General features: G+C 42.7%; 1 protein-coding gene across 4 annotated transcripts in view; it reads right to left on the bottom strand.

The window, feature by feature from the left end:
• RTKN2 (rhotekin 2) overlaps nt 1–10,418 on the bottom strand; it is a 39,233-nt gene extending 28,815 nt beyond the window's left edge. The window contains exons 1-2 of one of the 4 annotated variants that reach the window (XM_071811675.1): nt 10,291–10,418; nt 1,575–1,774 (exon numbers count right to left, since the gene is read on the bottom strand). In XM_071811675.1, the coding sequence (XP_071667776.1) occupies nt 1,575–1,774; nt 10,291–10,350 (260 nt within the window). In that variant the 5' untranslated portion in view covers nt 10,351–10,418. Of the gene's footprint in view, nt 1–1,574; nt 1,775–6,151; nt 6,323–10,290 lie in introns of those variants that run through there. The other 3 variants (XM_065843745.2, XM_071811676.1, XM_065843746.2) reach the window with 3 other exon arrangements.
• Nucleotides 10,419–19,242: the final 8,824 nt, after the last annotated feature.

Raw genomic sequence — 19,242 nt, 5'->3', positions numbered from 1 at the left:
ATCTCAAGGTCAACCTTGAATTGAATCAAAACAATCTGTAGATAATGAGTAACAATAGAGTGCTCTCCTTGTATCTGCCACAGCTAAATCCTAACCAAATAAGGCGAAATGAAAATTTCTAGCTGCTACCAATATCCTGACTTCCAGAGGCAGTTATAAGATCTTCAGATCACAAAGTACAGACCCATGTAACGAGAAACAGAGATAAAATTCACTTGAAAACCCTAGAATTTTCTCTCTCAGCCATCATCATCTTATCTGGATTAAGCTTTAACGGAACTCCAGTCTTGAGCAAATACTGAAAAAAAGAACTGCAAATGTACTATCAGCTATCAAAGATATGATCTAAATGGTAGAGAAATAACTCTATAGAATGCATCTCTCCAGTGGCCTCTGCTGACAATCCAAAGGACCCCTTGAGACAGAACTCTAAGCACTGCATGATGGACACAAATCAAGTAGACAATACAGCTGACTATGACTGTAAGAAAATAGTGCAGCTGTTCAGATATATCTTCAAGTACCTCTGCCCTGCTCTGGACACAAGCCATCACCATTCTGTGCTCACTCACATCAAAGACCAGAAGCTGAGTAAATCAGCATCTATACATACTTCATATCATTCCATCATTAAAAGGATAAATAAAAGATTAATTGTTACAAAGGTCTTCATCTTAGTATGAAAAAACAACACACCTGAAATAATTACAGAATACCACAAGTTATAAGTGAGAGTTTTCAAAATCAGCTTTCACGATAATAGTTGATATAGTCAGAAAATACATTTCTTTCCTTCAACAAATTTCACCTGTAAGACCACATTTCTGAAAGTAAAAAAGTAGCAGAACTTTTCCTACAGATAAAACTAACTAGAGTTACACATGTTCACAGAAGGTTTCTATGCTGAATTGCAATATAATATTTCATTAAATACTGTGAGAGCAATAGCATCTCTGCATCATGATTCTCAAATATAGTCCATTAAGCAAAAAATTATAACGTTATTCAAATAAACCACATATACTTTAGCTCATTCAAGAGTTATAATGTGAGAATATTTTCAACTGCACTGATTTTTCTTCGTATTAATTGATTACTTTGTTGTAGTTAACAGAAATGGCCAGCAGAGGGTACCAATTAACCATGATGATTCCATCATTAAACAGACCTTAATAACAACAGAAAGAATGAAAAGTAGAAATAGGTGTATTCTGACTCGGATAGTTTTGTTTTGTTCCTTCAGACTTGTTTAGGTATCTTTTTGCATGCTAAAAGTAATCAAGAATATATGGCTATTATGTTACCTGATATTCAGATGCAGAATTATAGTTTAACGTTAATAATAAAACCTACCTAGAAAAATATGACTTGTATTTAATTTTCCAAAGTTGAAAGAAGATACTGGAATGATCTTATATTTTAAGGCAGCAGTGACTTAAATTTGAATAGGAGAAGACAGAAGGAAGGGTTTAAATCCACTTTCCTAAGACAGGCTGCTAAGAATTCACCTGCGCAAAAGCCTGCTTGATAATGAATCGTAGAAATGCTCCATTTGAATTCGAGCTGTTACTCACCGGTTTCCAGTTCTGCATGGGGTCAGCTCTTGGGTTTGGTTCTGTAGCTCTGCCCTGTATGCACGTATACGAGCATTGCAAACCATCAAGTTTTTAACCGCTTTCAAGAGTTGGTCTTTCTGTGTGCTCACTGTGAGTAGTTTGCAGATGCCTTCTCGCATGCGGATTTCAAAGTTAATCTTCTCTTGGATGTCGCATTCCTAGATACACAAAAAAACAAACGGAGAACTAAACAAAAACCCAACTAACAATATCTTGAATTTTTAACAAGCTCTACTTACTTCACAGTTGGGATAGAAAACTCTAGGTTTTAGTCACATGAAGCCATTCGGAGATGGTTACTAAATATAAAATAATCATTTTCTTTCCAGGAACAAAAGAGTAAAACACAGGATGTAACAGATTCACTACAGCCATTACACATGCAACTTCCAAACCAGGCAGCAACATTAACTCAGGGTAGCATCTGAAAGTTACTAAAAATGTATGTTTCGATGAGTCATTCAGAGGAAAATAACATATGGTCCCCTCCTATGGTCACTGAAAATCCTAACTGAACAAAGCTTCTAAATTAACATCACACTTTTTTAAAGTGATCTCTACTAAAATGAACTCTAAATTCTAGAAATTATCTGAAATATTTAAAATCAGAAATTCAATCTCACTACTTCTTCGGACATCTTAAAATGTTTTAAAAATCGGGGTTTTTTTCACTTCCAGTTGCTGTAAAATTCAGGTAACATCAGAGACAAAAAAAGGGCAATATCCCAATACCTGACTGTTTTTTTGAAGGAGTGAGGGGTGTTTTAGGTATTATAAAAATTTCTGGGAAGCCACCTTTTTCCTACCTACTTTCAGAGAAAACAAGTATTTATAAATGTGCATTGTTCCTCACTTGCCGCTTCAAAAAGGTCAATCCACAGCAAGCCAGAAGATAACTAAGGTAAAGGAACACCGACCATTTGCTGTCTCCCAAAGGTGTGCTGGATGCCACTGGTGACTCTGATACACATTTCCTCGTTGTGTGGCCATCCCTGCCCAAACCAAATATTTCTGACACATAAAAACTAGAGTGTTGTCACTATACTGTAGGGCTGCATGGCAAATACATTGCAAGTTAGTGATGAGTGGAGCTTTTTCAACACCAGAAAGTGTCCCAGCTACCTCTGGAATTAAAAGCACTGTGCCGCTTTTCAGTTTTATGGTACATCCAAACTCTAAACAAGTGCCTTGGAATGGATCTATAAGCAACTGACTGAAACTCATGCTACAATAATTTGAATTGACAAGTTCAGTATTTCAGCTGGTAAAGTACTGGCAGCTGCTCTCCCTCAAGCCTCTAAACAGGATAGAAACAAGGAGCTGATTTCCTCACAATTCAAGTACCTCAGAAATTTGGAAGCCATGAAAGGGGTAACGCGGACAGTTTTCCTCTTTATTTGGGACTTATCTGTCATTATAGAATCATAGAATGCTAGGGATTGGAAAGGACCTCGAAAGATCATCCAGTCCAATCCCCCTGCCAGAGCAGGAACACCCAGATGAGGTTACACAGGAAGGTGTCCAGGCGGGTTTTGAATGTCTCCAGAGTAGGAGACTCCACAACCTCCCTGGGCAGCCTGGGCCAGTGTCTGTTACCCTCACTGAGAAGAAGTTTCTTCTCATATTTAAGTGGAACCTCTTATGTTCCAGCTTAAATCCATTACCTCTTGTCCTACCATTGTTTGTCACTGAGAAGAGCCTGGCTCCATCCTCAGGACACTCACCCTTTGTATATTTATAAACATTAATAAGGTCACCCCTCAGTCTCCTCTTCTCCAAACTAAAGAGACCCAGTTCCCTCAGCCTTTCCTCATAAGGGAGATGCTCCACTCCCTTCATCACCTTTGTTGCCCTACGCTGGACTCTCTCCAGCAGTTCCCTGTCCTTCTGGAACTGAGGGGCCCAGAACTGGACACAATATTCCAGGTGTGGTCTCACAAGGGCAAAGTAGAGAGGAAGCAGAACCTCTCTCGACCTACTAACCACCCCCCTTCCAATACACCCCAGGATGCCATTGGCCTTCCTGGCCACAAGGGCACAGTGCTGGCTCATGGTCATCCTGCTGTCCATCAGGATCGCCAGGTCTCTCTCCCCTACACTTCTCTCTAATGGATCATTCCCCAACTTATACTGGAAACTGGGGTTGTTCCTGCCCAGATGCAATACTCTACATTTGCCCTTGTTGTATTTCATTAAATTTTTTCATTATATTTCATTAAATTTAGCTGCCTTTGCCACAAGAAAGTGACCCTTCAGAGCAGCCACAAGAGGCAGGTGGAAGCTCACTACATAGTCATGACGCATTTCCTCCCAACCTTGCAGGAGTGGGTTTGATTCTTTTTGAAGGTCTGATGCCATGATGTAAAAACACATAATGTTTCAGCTGCTGTTCCATCTGCTTACAGATCCAATCAATAAGCCGCATTCAGTACCAGCACAGCAACGTGCTCAAGTTGTAATACTCTACTACACAGCATCTGAACAGAGCTGATTATCAGCTATTTCAGAACATAATAAAAACCCAGAGGCCATCAGATCCCTTCAGCAGGATAAGCTTCTCATTCTGTTTCCCACCTCTTCTGTTACACACAGCAACTTCATTCTTGTGAAAATGGGACCTAGAGCTGTGCAGAAGGTTCTTCTGCCCCACATCAAGACCCAGCAAGTTGCTAAAACCCCATACACAAACATAGTTTGTAATTTTCCTCAAGTAATAACGGAGGTGGGTCCCCCCGCTCCCCCCAAGATGATAAAGACCCCAGGCTCATGTAATCAGGCAAAGCAGGACAAATATATGTTCTACTGCATATGCCAGAGTTTAAGACAATTTAGTCACATGGTGAGAACACAGATGATGACTAGACATCACCGTGAAGAAGGACACTACTAAAGCACAGAGGACTCTCCAGAAACTAAGAACTCTCAACCTGAGACCCCAAAGACCACATCAGAGATGTTTTCCATAGAAGTTCTGCTGGTATTCCCTACAGTCGATAAACAAAGGCCTGAGACCCACCACAGCACTGTAGACTACCCCAGTTTTCCCCTCATGGCTTTGCTTTCACAAGTTTCAACACCAAGCAGTGCAAGGTAAAGCAGCACCTCCACATCCCCAGCACCTGCCTTGCCAGCCATGCTTTTTCTCAGGAAAGAATAGCTTTAATCAATCTTCTTTTATTGCAAACCAAAGTTTATACAGCCATGAAAAGCCAAGCAAGGCCCACACCTGTCCCTAAGAAATAATTACTCATTTTTTGAGCTTAAACTAACACATCAGCTACTAGAAAGCCAAATTTCATCTCAGAAGAGTGAAGTGGTATTTCTCCTCAACACTTCCCAGGGTAACAGGCCTCTGCACTGACCCAGCACAGCATGCAGCTCCTCTGCAGGTCCATCACCTGGTACGTAACTATGCGAAGGAAACAAACTCTCCTAGTTTGGGGCATCTGTGTTTATCAGTATCGGGACTTTCAGAACTACACAACATCTCAGCCAGGCTCACATAAAATATTCTAGACTAGCATTAAAATGGTTGTTGGGCCACAGCTCAAATAGTTACACCATATAAATCTCAGCTGAAGAAATGACTTAGCAGCCTGATTTGGAACGTATAAAGTTCTTCATGCCTACGAAAAAAAAAAAAATGGTCAGCTTTTTTTTTTTTCTTCAACTCCTTCTAAAAATACAAGCACACCATCTGGACTTGGAGGAATGACACAGCATTGCTTTGCCATATGCTGTCTACTAATGCACTGTTTCCCTTGCAGCCTCCATCCTTCTCTCACCAGCAGCAGCGTAACCCAGCCAAGATCATTAGTAGCTGTTGAGATTTTTCAGCTTTGTACTCAAAACTACCTAAGCAATACTTCCAGAATTAAAAAAAAAAAAAAAAAATAAGTATTCCCCTCCTAATTATATCTAGAATAATAAGAAATTTTAAATGATTTCTAGTTGTGCATAGGTGATGGAGTCACAAAACAAACAAATCCAACAGCAGCCAAGAAGAATTATATGGGCACTACTGAAGGCAGGACAGATTAAAATTTTACTTTATTTAATTGGAATCTTACATACAGGCTTTCAGAATCCTATTCCAGGGTACATTGCTGATCGATTAGCACAGTGGCTTACATCTAAACCCCGTAGGTCTACTACATTTATTTAAAAGAAGCAAGTAGTCAGGCAGCAAGGATTCTTCTAAAACAGCAGCTGTGAAATCAAGATACTAGCTTGGACACAGGAACGAGTATTTATTGCAAACGACAGCAACAGCTTTACAGACACAGTCGAGTTCAACCAATTCGGGTCTTTAAGCGATCCGAGGCTTAAAAACCCCCTGATTAATAGGAAAATCAATGGCTAAAAGATTAAAGAGCTCCGAGAGCCTGAAGAGGGTGATAGTAGGAGGCCAGCCCCAAGGCGGCGTCACCCCGAACAGCGAACCGGCAGTTCCCACACGCCACTACTCGCCCAGACCCGCAAAGCAGACTACCCCGCTACCATGCCCCCACTCCGGAGCTCTTAACGGCCCGCACCTGCCCCGGGGCGGAGCAACACCGGGCCGCGGGCCGGCACCTTCCCCCGACGCCCTCGTCCCGCACCGGCTCGTTCCCCGCTCGCCCTCACCGGCTCCTCACCGCCGGCGCCCGACGCGCGCCACCGCCGCATCCTCCTCAACGGCGCCGCCGTTCAAAACTCCCGCCCCCTGCAACGGCCGCCGCGGTCCCGCCCACCGCCCGCGGGGCGCGAACCGCCGGCGCCGCTGGAATCAGGAGCTGGGTCCTGCGGAGAGTCATTATCCGACTTTAATACGATGGCATTTCAAGAGCCGTGCGAGTAGCGCGTGTCGTGAAAAGTATACTATCACTGTGCCCTTGTGGCCAAGAAGGCCAACGGTACCCGGGGTGTATTAGAAGGGGGGTGGTTAGTAGGTCGAGAGAGGTTCTGCTTCCTCTCTACTTTGCCCTGGTGAGACCACACCTGGAATATTGTGTCCAGTTCTGGGCTCCAGTTCCAGAAGGACAGGGAACTGCTGGAGAGAGTCCAGCGCAGGGCAACGAAGATGATGAAGGGAGTGGAGCATCTCCCTTATGAGGAAAGGCTGAGGGAGCTGGGGCTCTTCAGCTTGGAGGAGACTGAGGGGTGACCTCATTAATGTTTATAAATATGTAAGGGTGAGTGTCCTGAGGATGGAGCCAGGCTCTTCTCGGTGACAGCCAATGATAGGACAAGGGGTAATGGGTACAAACTGGAACACAGGAGGTTCCACCTAAATACGAGAAGAAACTTCTTCTCAGTGAGGGTGACAGAGCCTGGACCAGGCTGCCCAGGGAGGTTGTGGAGTCTCCTTCTCTGGAGACATTCAAAACCTGCCTGGATACCTTCCTGTGTAACCTCATCTGGATGTTCCTGCTCTGACAGGGGGATTGGACTGGACAATCTTTTGAGGTCCCTTCCAATCCCTGACATTCTGTGATTCTGCGATAAACTGAAAGTGCATTAATTATTCATTGCACTGACTGGAGAGGAGTGGCAGCCATCTCTTCCCTGCTGCCAGTTTTGCAGCTCAGGTTGTCTTCAGTAGACATGACAAATTAGCCAAAATAGCATCTCTTATCCATCCCTCATCCCTAATTTCTCATCTTTCCCATCGGATGGCCATGGGCGCGGATCCTCACTTGGGGCTGTCAGCTTCTGCAAGAAGTAAAATGTGCTGGAAGAAGCGAGACACACAGTGTTGCTAACAGCTTTCTGCAGGAGACAGAAGTCTCCTGGCTAACATATGCTTTTTAAAAAAATACAAGAAAATACAGTCAGAAGGGGAAATTTGAAAAGCCTCATTGCTTTGTTGGGATTTCACACAGGTGCCTGGCAGCTCAGCTTGCCCCGTGACATTTGTAACCTGGGCACAAACCCAAGGGGCCAGCCCTCTAGGAAAATCATGAATTTCCAGATTGAAGGTATTTATTCCTGGGTGGAAAGCAGAGGACAGGGAGCTCCGCTTATTCCAGAGTGTTCAATATCCACCTCCAGGCAGAGATAGCAGCAGCAGCTGTTCAGCAGTGCCTGCCTCTGTCTTGGGCCACATTCGTGAGAGTAAGGAGGCATTCAGATATTTGTGAAATACCTTCAAACCATCCTGAAGTCTACTGTGTACCATCGGCTGGATGCATGCCACAAGTGGGAAGCCCTACCCTAGGTTATATATTCATATACACTACGTTTTTTTCCCATTTTTAGATACGCCCCCTGTTCAAAATAAATTTTTCTGCCCTATGTCGAGTGGGTAAATCCCATCAGGGAGCTTTTGATTAATCAAGGTATGATCCTTACAAGCTGCCTATGGACAGCCAAGATATCTAAGAGTGGGTTTGAGGGAGATTGAAAGAAAATCTCCATGTAATCCTGGTGCTTCACACGTTCCAGCAGGAGCCTCGCACTCCTGTCTCTGCTACAGAGTTCAGCATTTCAGAGACATCAAGAGAGACCTGTCAAAATAGGGGAGCACAAGAGATGCCAAATCAGAGTGCCCTTTTGCTTCACGGTAAGGTGTATCTCTTGAGGTGTGGTCTGGACTCTCCTGAATCAGTCAGAGATGGGACTGGAGCCTCAAAAATCTCCAGGTCTTTTTCTGGGTTATACAACAAAACTAGAAACAGGGACATGTCATGGAGAGACCGTTCCTGGAACTGAAACAAAGCAAGTGAGAGTCTCCAGTTACATAAACTGTATTATTGTTGAATCAAGGCTTGACCAAAGTTAGTGAGGAGGAGCTCCAGTCTCCACAAATATCAATGGCTGAAACCTCTCAATGAGTTTTATGTAACTATGGGAGCAGCTGGAAATGATAGCCTTACCATAAACAAATAAGGAAAGAATCACTGTAATTCAGCCTTACCGAAATTAATCTACCAGCTCACAAAGTAGTATGCTACCACAGAAAATTAATACAACACATAAAAAAGACACACTGAAACACTTTCCAACCAGAATCATCCCAAGCAGCTCAGCACTCTGGGTTAGACACTGGAACAAACCCACTGGTTCGAGTTTTCCAGAAACGCTCCCTGTGAGGCTGCTGAGAACAGCTGTATCAGGTGTGCACCAAAAGTGGTGTGTCAAAAGCCGGGGTGGCTACATGGATGCAATAAAAATCACTGCCAAAGGACAAGTCATGCCCCAATCTATTTCAGGCAATCAGCATCTCTGAAGCCATTTCTCTGGTGGCGTAGACAGCTCCCAGGAATCTGTGGCAGCTTTCCAGAATTTTAGATGATAATTAGCATGGTTTTGCAGTACAGTCTGTTCAGCAAATCCTCATCTTAATAAGCCCCAAAATGTGACTACTAATACTGTAAAGAGCCCGTGCCTGCAGCCCTTACACATTCCTACTGACATTGACTTGAATTGGAACCCTTAAGAAATCAGTGGGAGTTAAATGTGTAGGACTCAGCCTTAATTAACGTGAATAGCATCTTCTCAAGCTCAGTGTGCATCTGCTCTTGAGCTGGTTCAGACACCCAGTTTCCCACTACATTAGAAACATGTTACTGCAAAGCCTGTTTTTTCATGCACCTGCTTCTGCTTTTGTCCTCTTTTGCACTCAGTTCCTAGAGAGGTTAAGCTTTTTTCTTTGCAAAATCAAGCTTCATAATTCAGTTGATCTGTCAGATGCTTCATTAAAAAATTAAACATTGCACCAAATTTCTAGTCCTTCAAGAGAACATGAGGCTGAGGCTTTAAATGGCACGTCAGCAGGTGCTATATGAGGCAAGATGTTCTCTCCACACTCCAAGCCTAACTTCAGCTACACTGTCCTGCTGTTGCAGAACACATACTAACTGGAAATAAAGAAGGTTGTATGCCATCCAGAGATTTGGGACCTCACTAGCGACTATTCTGCTCCCTAATTTAAGAATAATCCCAGTAGACAGCAACAATAAAGGAAGCATAGTAACTGTGTTTTCTTCCCCAAAAAAACGTCCACTGAAGGGCAAGAAAACCCAAGGCACAAGCTACAAAACAAGGAAAATCCTGCGCAGTCACTGCTGCACTAGTATGGAGACACTAGAAGGGGGTAGGGTGAATTAAATCGGGGATCTATATCCTGCCTCCTGGGGTTGCTAAGTGATTTTTTTTTTTCCAGATGAATCACACCTTCACACCATCCTTTTATTTGCCGCTCTATTTGCATTGCAAAACATTTGGCTTTCCTCTAGTATTAGGGAAACTGGATAGCAGAGGAAAGATCATTGTCTATCTAAATCACTGTTCTGCTCAAGCATTACATCAGCATATTATTTTAAATGTTAGACCCATCATTTTGGTTTAGCAGGTACAAAATGTCTACACCTACTCTTGACAGCACTGCAATATTTTTCTTAATTTCTTAGTTCCCACAACTTGCTACACCTACTCCTTGAATATCATCAGAGTGTGCCAGTAGAAATCTACTCAATTCACATTCAGATTTCACCTAAATGGAAATATATGAAGATTTATACTGGACACACAGAAAAGAGTTTGCAAGGCTTTTTATAACTGACTTCTACTTATTAAATTTTAAACCAAAAAGCAAACTGTTACCACGGATTGCCACTGACTTTGATTTCCATGACACGTGACCATTACAGTCTGGTTAATGACCAGAGACTCTGTAATTTAAGGTGTTTACCTGAATGCTTACTGATGCCAGGGCTAAGTTAAAAGGCAAAATGTTTAGCTTCTGTCTCATTTCTTCATTTCAGCCTGCTGAGGTCAGTTGAAGTCTTTCCATTCACTGAGCTGGGTCAACATGTAGTCCTGGAAAACAATTAAATATAGGTAATAACCTTACTGTCATGTGCTTCCACTTCAGTTTTGACTGGATAAGGTGAAAATTAATCATCTGAACAATGACAGTGAGCTAAAGCCTAACGCTACCAAGGCAAAAGCAAGATAAAAGTTTGTAAGTCTCCATTTTACGTAGCTGAGCAGTCTGGAGGAGGGGTTTTCTCTAAGGCAGTCATGGAGTCAGTCAATGAAGATATCATCCTAAAACATGCGGGTGCCTATATTAGCTCAGACAGAATCATCGTTACCTTTCTCTGATTTTCTGCAAGTGCTGCATCTAAGGAGAGAAAAACAGTACAGCAATGTGGTCCTGAGGCTGTTCCCCTGCACTGCAGGATTGCTATGAGAGTCAATAACGACTGTCCCTTAGCAAGGCACGTTTTGAGGTGACAGCTGTTGGCCCAAATAACTGAGGCACAATAGCCCATGTCTGGTAGGACTAGTGAAAAAAAACCACTATTTCTTTGCATTTCACACACTTGCTCGATTGTTTCGATCCTGTCTCAGGGAGGACATTCAAAGGGGCATGGGTAGGAATCCATAGTTTACTGCAAACTCGCGCTTTGCCCTAAGAAATGTTTCTCATCAGTAAGCAATTCATTTGTCTCCATAGTTTTCCCAGTTGCGCTTAGGGATATAACCATCTGTAGCTCTGTACTTCTTCCTGCCTTATCACAAAGTTATGATTTTTTTCTGCACTCTTCCAAGTCCTGAGTTGGGTACCAGCTGCATAAACAGGCATTTGTCATATGAATCAGGCCAAGGAGACAGCGCCAAAACAAGGAGAATCAAGGCAAATGCTATTTCAGAAAATGACACACTTAAAACCAAAGAATATATCATCACTATCAATACTTTTTTTAAAAAACCAACATAATAACCATTTGTGGTTAGGACTCTATCAGAGGTTTAGAGCATCTGGTCCTTAATGAAAACATCACTTGTAGTTATTTCTTACAGAAACTGTCACCAAAAAGCTATTGAGCAGTTGAACCACTCAAGTGCTTAGATTAAAGAAATATATCCACAGGGAAAAAAAAAAAAAAGGGATAAAGGGATTTAAATTTTTAGAACTGCCAGACAATTTTCCATTCCGAGCATTCCTAGTCCCTGCGTTTTCACCAGACTTCACCCTAAATCCAAACTCAGCAGTGGTTTTTCTCCTGCCAGCAGTGACCAGAGGCAAGGCAGCACTCCATGGCAGGTATGTGTGCCATTTCTGTTTGGTTTGCTGTGTTTTTTTATTTTCTGCGTGACATCTGGAGAGGGTGTTTCCCTCTCAGAGTACAACACCAGTGTGAAATAACTTGCTTCCAAGAAACCTCAAAGGAGCCATAATGCAAGAAAAAGTATTTGCCACGGCACGGTTGATTCTGGGACCCTGCTCTGGGACATAAGGCCTTTCCCGAGAATAAGCTCCGTGACATATGTGCTTTTTACACAGGTGATGATTTTTTGTTGAATCACTCAAGTGTTGGGTCAAAACTGTCCATTCACATGTAAGAGAAACTGAAATATCTTTTTCCTAAGGTAGAAAGATCTCAGGAGAGACGTTTGCTGCAAAGGACACTGTGCCCTGCGAACGCCCCACAGTCAGGGGACGGGCAGTGTTACCTTCTTCAAGCTCACTGTGGTTTCACTGCGGAAAGCAAGTCCAGCTATTTCTTCTTGTTACTTCAGCTCCCCTTGAAGTCAAAGCACAGGGAGGGGATGACATTGGGCTATGCCTATGTTCTCCTCAATGGGAGATGGAAGCATTTCTTGCTAGTGATAGTATTTTTTGCCTAATGGGATGACCCATTTTTACTCACCATTATGAAAAAAGCAGGGGTTGAGTAGCAAATATGAATAACTACATTTTACCTGAGGCTTGTTTGTCAGAGATTTCTATCATCCTTCCAACCATTTCACGACCTGTTAAATGAGCTGAGACAACACTCCATGTCACTGTTCACATTTAAAATTATAAATAATGGTAACAATAAATAGCATCTCATGTTTTTACAGACAATTTCATCTGGAAGAATAAAAATTACTAGTTACGCCTGGATGCATGCATGGTTTACACACATGCACATTTTTACTTGCTTATTTTAAAAAACCATTTGAGTTCTAGGAAGCTATTTCTAGCACTTGATTCTAACTGTGTGTTTGTACAGTGTCATCAAAATGTAATCAGGCTGTTTAAAGAAAACCCAACAAACAGCAAGTAAATTTTTCATAACAGTTTCTTTAAGCAGCCAATGCAGACCCAGTGGGGAAGTTACCCAAGTCTGATTTGGGGCACAGAGAATCTCACCTTAAGATTATTTCCATATATGTTTGTGCAAACAGTGGTTGTGCACAAAGGCCTGCAATACACAGTCTTAACCAACAACTTTCAATCTCTGCTTTCTCTTATTCTTTCCACATTCGGGAGTATTTTCCCTGACCCCATCCATCAACAATCTCTGCAACACTGAGTCATCTTACTTACATGTACATGCATTACATTTTGTGGGGGAAAACATATGCAAAAGCAAGCCATTACCTAACATAAGACCAATTTTACTTCATTTATTTCATACTGTGGACACTCACACAACAGTCTTAATTTTTTAAAAATACCCTCACTCTGTCATACAGTCTCTTCCAGACCTGTATTGACTTCCACCTTTAAAACAGCAGCCCAGGAGGGAGCTCTGAAAGGCACGAGTAGGCTGTTGCTCCTCAGCTGCCCTTTGTGTCACTCAGTCTCACCTGAGCTTAACATAGGAATTAGTCAGTCTAGAGATGGGATCGGTTTGGGCTGTGTTCCTGCTCCTTGTGGGAGGATCTGAGGCTACAAATTACATAAAGTTAACAGCCACCTGGGGGCAAGAAATTTGAGAAAAAGATGTAATGCACTATGTCACAATATTTTTTTTTCCTCTGGTGAAGACAAATTCTTCCAGTCTCCAGCCTCATATGGAGTAGAAGTATCCAGTCACACAGCCCTCCAGACCTACTGCCTGAAAGACGGAAGTGTATGTGAAGTCATCTGTTTTCAGGCATCTTTTTCCATATCAGCTGTTATTTATCTTTCAAATTATGTGTACTTATGTTTTCATTGCAGATGTGGCAGTAGCAGGAGCACAATATTTCCCAAGTACTGTGCCTTTTAATTATTTAATTTTTCCAAGGATATGTATCTGTTAAAATTGGCTAAAGCATGGCAATGTCTATTTATTTGCTACCTGCATAAATCTTTAGACCTCAGCAGCTCATCCCACTTTTTAACCCTTGTGAATAAGAACTTGTCACCAGCTTCAGAGGCCTCTTTTGAAAAGCAGCTGCTTTGTGTGGAAAACCATTAGCTGAACCTGCTCACATACTCACAGTCAGTGCCTTTAAAGTGGTAAATATTAGAGATGATCCATCACCTTGCTCAGAGTACTGCAGAATGAGCAATTGCAAATCCAGTATAACAACAAAAATAAAATTGTCATTTGAAGGCCAATGAACTCATGCCTTATTTTGCACATTAGTTTTACATAGGCAGTTTGGCATAAAAGAGCAGATGTAAATAAAGGCCCATATCTGTCAAGAACCAGCGCCTAACATTCCCACAATAACAACCATTCAGACGAGACCGGGCTGCATCAAGGGACAAATGATGCTTTGCCATCACGCTGAAGGTGTGTGTGCCCAGGTGCCCTCTGTGTCTAACAAATTTCTGTCACTGACATGTGCAACCTGCTGCAGATGAGGCAAAGGACTTCTAAACGGCTTTGCAGCCACATCGCTTTTCTTGCTCGGTTTTAGCTGTTGCTTGACTGCGACATGAATACTGAACATTGCCAGCAAAGCTAAAACACCAGAGAGAAGCAGGCTTTTTCCTCTTGCTAGCACTTAGGAACTAATAAGTTCTCTGTACTTTCCTTTTAAATCCACCCCTTTATCATACATTGCGTCCTCCTTCTCTTCATCATGTAGGAAGCCCGTTAGTTGTGAGTCCCTCTCCAGCTTCTTTGCAAGCCCCATTAATTCTGCCCAGTTGCAGGAACCTTCAGCCTGTCTGTCATTCTCCCAGAAGAACAACAGTTGATCCCTCAGACCTTTACACATAATGCAAACTAGAAAATGAACTGCTCATATGAATACCAGAAAAGAGGAGAGAGCATGAAGGAATGGAAGCACATTCTCCCTAAACATTCAGTAAAATCAATATACTTTCAGATACACAGGTCTGAACTGTCTTTTGTGTTTCTGTGTGATACTTGGTGTCTGTCCTGGTAGGACCAGGTAGAGGTTTTGCCTGTGTGGTTTACTGTTGGTTGCTGGCTTGTTTTGTTTTCACATTATGTTGATTTAAACTAAACTTCAAAGACCGATTCCTGACAATTCTGATGTGAGTTGGCATCACATGGCCCTTAGTGGATCTTTTGTCCATTAGAGAGGTGAAACATGGTTTTGCCATACTTTGTCCCTCCTACAGAAATGCCATTTTCTCTTCCTCAGCATGTTCCCTATAGCAAGGGTACTTTGATATAGATGCAACATTCCCACCCGACAGGAGAATTCTCCACCCACAGCACAGATATCAGGGATGGGGCAGAACATGGGAAGGGGAAGCACAGCCCCAAAATCTTCCCACAGGGCTCAGGACAGCTCTCCCACCTGCTTGGAAGTGGTAGAGGCTGAATTTTCTGGCACAGCTTAACGCTGTTCTTTTTATGTCTCTGCTTATGTAAATTTAAAACTTCTAAAACCCCAGCACATAGGATTAGGCACCAAGGCAAGCTAATTAGTTATAGATGGAATTTTCAGTCCTTTTATGACCTTTTTGGGTGCTTTTTTCAGCTGGGAAATCAGTGTGATTTATTTCACACGTAATTCCTCAAACGTGGAAGGCATGTGGTATGAACTTCTAAAAGTGATATTCCTTACTATCCGGTGTACGTTGCAGAAAGAACGCTATGAGAATGAAATAGCTTGAAATTCTGTTTTGATGGCGTGCTTTGTACTTTTCTTTCCTTTGGAGAAAATGTCTATATTTTAATAAGTCCCAATGAGGGAAAGGCTTTGCTGTAGGGAGAAACCTTTCTTTAAAGATATCCTGACATGTTTTTTTCTGTATTTTAGTCTCTTTCTTTTTGTGTGGGGCAGCTTCTTCCAAAAATGAATGAGCCCCTTTCTGCAGCAGATTGCCCTTCATTTCAGAAAATCTCCAGGAACAGCAATTGCTGTACACCTCCCTGCTCTGTTCTGTCTTCTTTTGGTGCACAGATTTGGCAGCTAAGCCCACAGTTAATACCCGAGCTGGAACTGACTTGTTGCACAGAGCTGGCTTAAGCAAGGCCGGTTTGTTGCAACCATATAAAACATCCTGTCCCACCTGGAGAGCCGTGCTAGGTTTGTCCCTCGCTGCCGACAGTGATGTCCTGACCCTATTTAACTGCTCTTACCTGTCTGCAAGTACCAAACCTGAAGTTTCCAGTGCCATTGCCAGAGGTGCTGCTACACTGTGGCAGATTTCAAAAGAAGCAGAAGTGAGACAGCTTTGTTAAAAGGCTTCACCTCATTCTCATGTACATTACAACCTAGAGCTTAGACTTTCATCCCCTGAGGAAAAGGTGTTGGAAACTTGACATGTTCCTGTCCATGAGGGCTTGCTCCACAGAGTTACATTGCCCTGGGACCTCTGCTCTGCCTGCAGCAGGATCAGACATGGGAATGGACACCCCAACAAGGCAAGTAACTTGCAAAAAATAAGAACACAGACAGGAACAGGCTCCAAGCCTGGCATGGCTTATCTGTAGTTTCCCAGCTGTAGCTTTGGAGACCATATAACTTTTCCCCTTCAAAATGTGCACAGTAAAGAGCAGCCCAGTTGAAAGGGAAGTTCCCTGGCCCCCAACTTTTCCTCTGTTGAGAGATGTTATATATATATATATATATATATTTTAATCCTCCTAACAAGCTGAAGCAACTTCCTTTGAGGAAAAATGAAGACGGCTGAATCAGAGGCCAAACCACTGCTGACGCTCCTCCCTACCTCATTTGTCTCCTGTCTTTTGGAAAATATGCCCACAGACATCTCATACCTGAAAACTCTGCCCAGGTATGGGCTACACAGTGCAAATCAATGCATAAAAGAACACTTTGTTCTCTTTTTTACCCACAAGAGCATGGAACAGTATGGGTAGAGAAGGGGAAAGCTAAATAACTGGAATCAGCTCCAGCCAGGGGGTTGCCTATGGGAACACTAATGAGTCTGAAGAGTCTGCAGAAAGGCTGGAAGCCAACTGCAAACTCTGCAGGATAAGCTGCTGCAGGACCAAGAGCACTCTCCCAGCACGCTGCCTCTTACTGCTGCGACAAGAAAACTCCCCTGAAAACACAGACTTCATTTTTTTTTTTTATTATTTCCAAAGATGGTAGATTGACTTTCAGTACCAGATGTAAGCCTCCCATGAAGAGAAAGCAACAACTGACCTGGACCAAACAACCACCCAAACCCAATATGTACAGTCATGTTGTCCTCCTTCCCATTCACTCTCTTTGCAAGCAGAGTCCAGCCCAGTCAATAAGCTAGAAATGCACCACAGAATGTCTCTTTCCTACTACGTGGGTATGAATGCTCATGGCAATAAAATGAACTTTATTGTATGTTTGATGTATCCTGAATATATCTGCATGCAAAGCTAATATGAATGTCGAACGCACCACTACTGTAAAAGTCAATAAAATGCTTCTTTCAAGTTGCCAAGGTCTTTCCTTAGATTTTACTACTTGTTTGTTACTTCCTTTCAATAAACAGAGTGAGGAGACAGTGAATATTAAATGCAGGTAATTTCAGCAACCCAAATTATCACGTGCATTTGTGGTTCGTGCTCAGACACCAAGACAAACACAGCACTTCCCAGCACACAAATGGAGCTGACCAGACACCCCCATTTCCGGTAGAGCTTTTACAGAACGGGGGGACTGTGCTGCTTGCCAGAGCCAAGCTCACACTCCCATCTGTAGGCAGTGGTAATGGCTGTGCAGTTGTGTGCATCTATCTTAAAATACTCATATAGAGTTTAGTAAAACTTCCCTAACAGAAACTCTGTGTAGATTCACATCTCCTATAAACCAGCCAGATCCCACAATGAAGATCTGGGTGGGGAGTGCAGGCGTGAAGGGGAGAGACAAAAATTCCTGAAACCCCTTTACAAAGCGAGGCAGTAAACAAATGAGGGAAAACAGGCTGGTGGATGCAGCCAAAGGGATTGTAGTGAATCCAGTTTGACACCACATGAAAAAGACCCCCATGAACATGTCAGCATCGTGAGCCTGAAGGGGAAAGTGGCTGCATGTAAAACCAAAACAGACATACCTATTTTCCTTGCCCGTGATGAGAAAAAAAACAAACCCAGAAGATGAATAACTAGGGCAACTCTTGAAAAGCAAATTGATTTTATAAAACTCCCTTTTCTAGCCACCTTCAGTAAAGTGGAATTATCAGCCAAACAAAATTTACTTCACTTTTGAAATATGATTTTTAAGCTTGTAGGAACCCTCTAAATAGGAAGAGGTCAGATAATCAGTTTCCACCCAAAATCAGCAACTACGGGACCCAGTGTGGCAGATATAGATCATTACCTGAAAAAAAGTCTGAATACTCTGAATATTCCCACCTTCCTTGCAGCATCAGGCAGGTTGGTACATGCTGGTTTCATTAAAATAACTTCGGTCCTTCTGCAAATCTTATTGCAAAGTATTTAAAGAGATCTTGAGAGATGCACACAAATAAACTGGATAATGCCTCCCCAGCACTTGGCAGAATTTCAGAGATGAGTCATACATTCTGGCTGTGTAAATTTGGGCTTTGTGTAAGTGATCGTGTTAGATTCTACCCACTCCAGATTTAAATCACAGGGGATGAAGCTCAGACATGCAATGCTTGATGTATATCCTCCACTGTAAAATGCACCCTTGCTGATATATCAAAGGGAGACTGTTCTTCTCCGAATGTTGAGAAAATTACTGAACCGCACGTTCAAATGGGAGCATCAGGAGGAGATACCTGAAGAGATCCCAATCCAGCAAAACAAATATTTAGAGTGCAAGCAAACCCTGAGAAATCGGGAAAGAAGAACTGCTGGGGCTAGATGGTTGCTGGATTTGAGATCTGAACAAAACCACACAGCTTAGGCTGAAGATCAACGAGCTCCTTCAAAGCCACCCACATTTTTCTGTTCCTGAGACCATGAGGGCTCTTGTTACCATCAGCTGGAAGTGGCGAGTGGGTGCCAGCTCTTCTAAATGTGGATGGAGCCTCAGGTAGCATCCCAGCATGCTGAGTTTATCTCACAGCATTTGTCTGTGTCTTTGAGCATTAGCATCGATTACATTCCCCTGACGTGGAGAAGGTAGGAGGGCAATGGGCACAACAGAGAGAGATAATAGAGAACAGAGAACCACAGCAAAGAAAACGGGGACAAAAACAGGGTCATGCCCACACGCCTGGCCCTGTCAATGTTGGCATCCTCCCAAGAAGTAGCCAGGATCCCCCAATTTGGAGGCAAGCTCAGTTCAAAACTATTCCTTCCTGACCTCCCTCCTGGTTTTTGGTGCTGCTTGATGACAAGAGAAGGAAAAATCACTGCATTTGGACAAGGTGATGCAGGACAACTAACTAATGCAAAACGTTGCATCCTGGATGGTAGCCCACGCACTTCAGAGATTAGATGAAGCTCTGAAATGCAATTTGGGTAACTTCCTTTGATGTGCCATCTGGTGAATCATTTACTGGGAATGTCCTGTGCACTTCAAAGGCATCTATCAA

This window comes from Patagioenas fasciata, chromosome 8 (assembly GCF_037038585.1).
Source record: "Patagioenas fasciata isolate bPatFas1 chromosome 8, bPatFas1.hap1, whole genome shotgun sequence".
In the NCBI taxonomy this organism is placed as follows: Eukaryota; Metazoa; Chordata; class Aves; order Columbiformes; family Columbidae; genus Patagioenas; species Patagioenas fasciata.
This window is presented reverse-complemented; position numbering and strand designations above follow the sequence as displayed.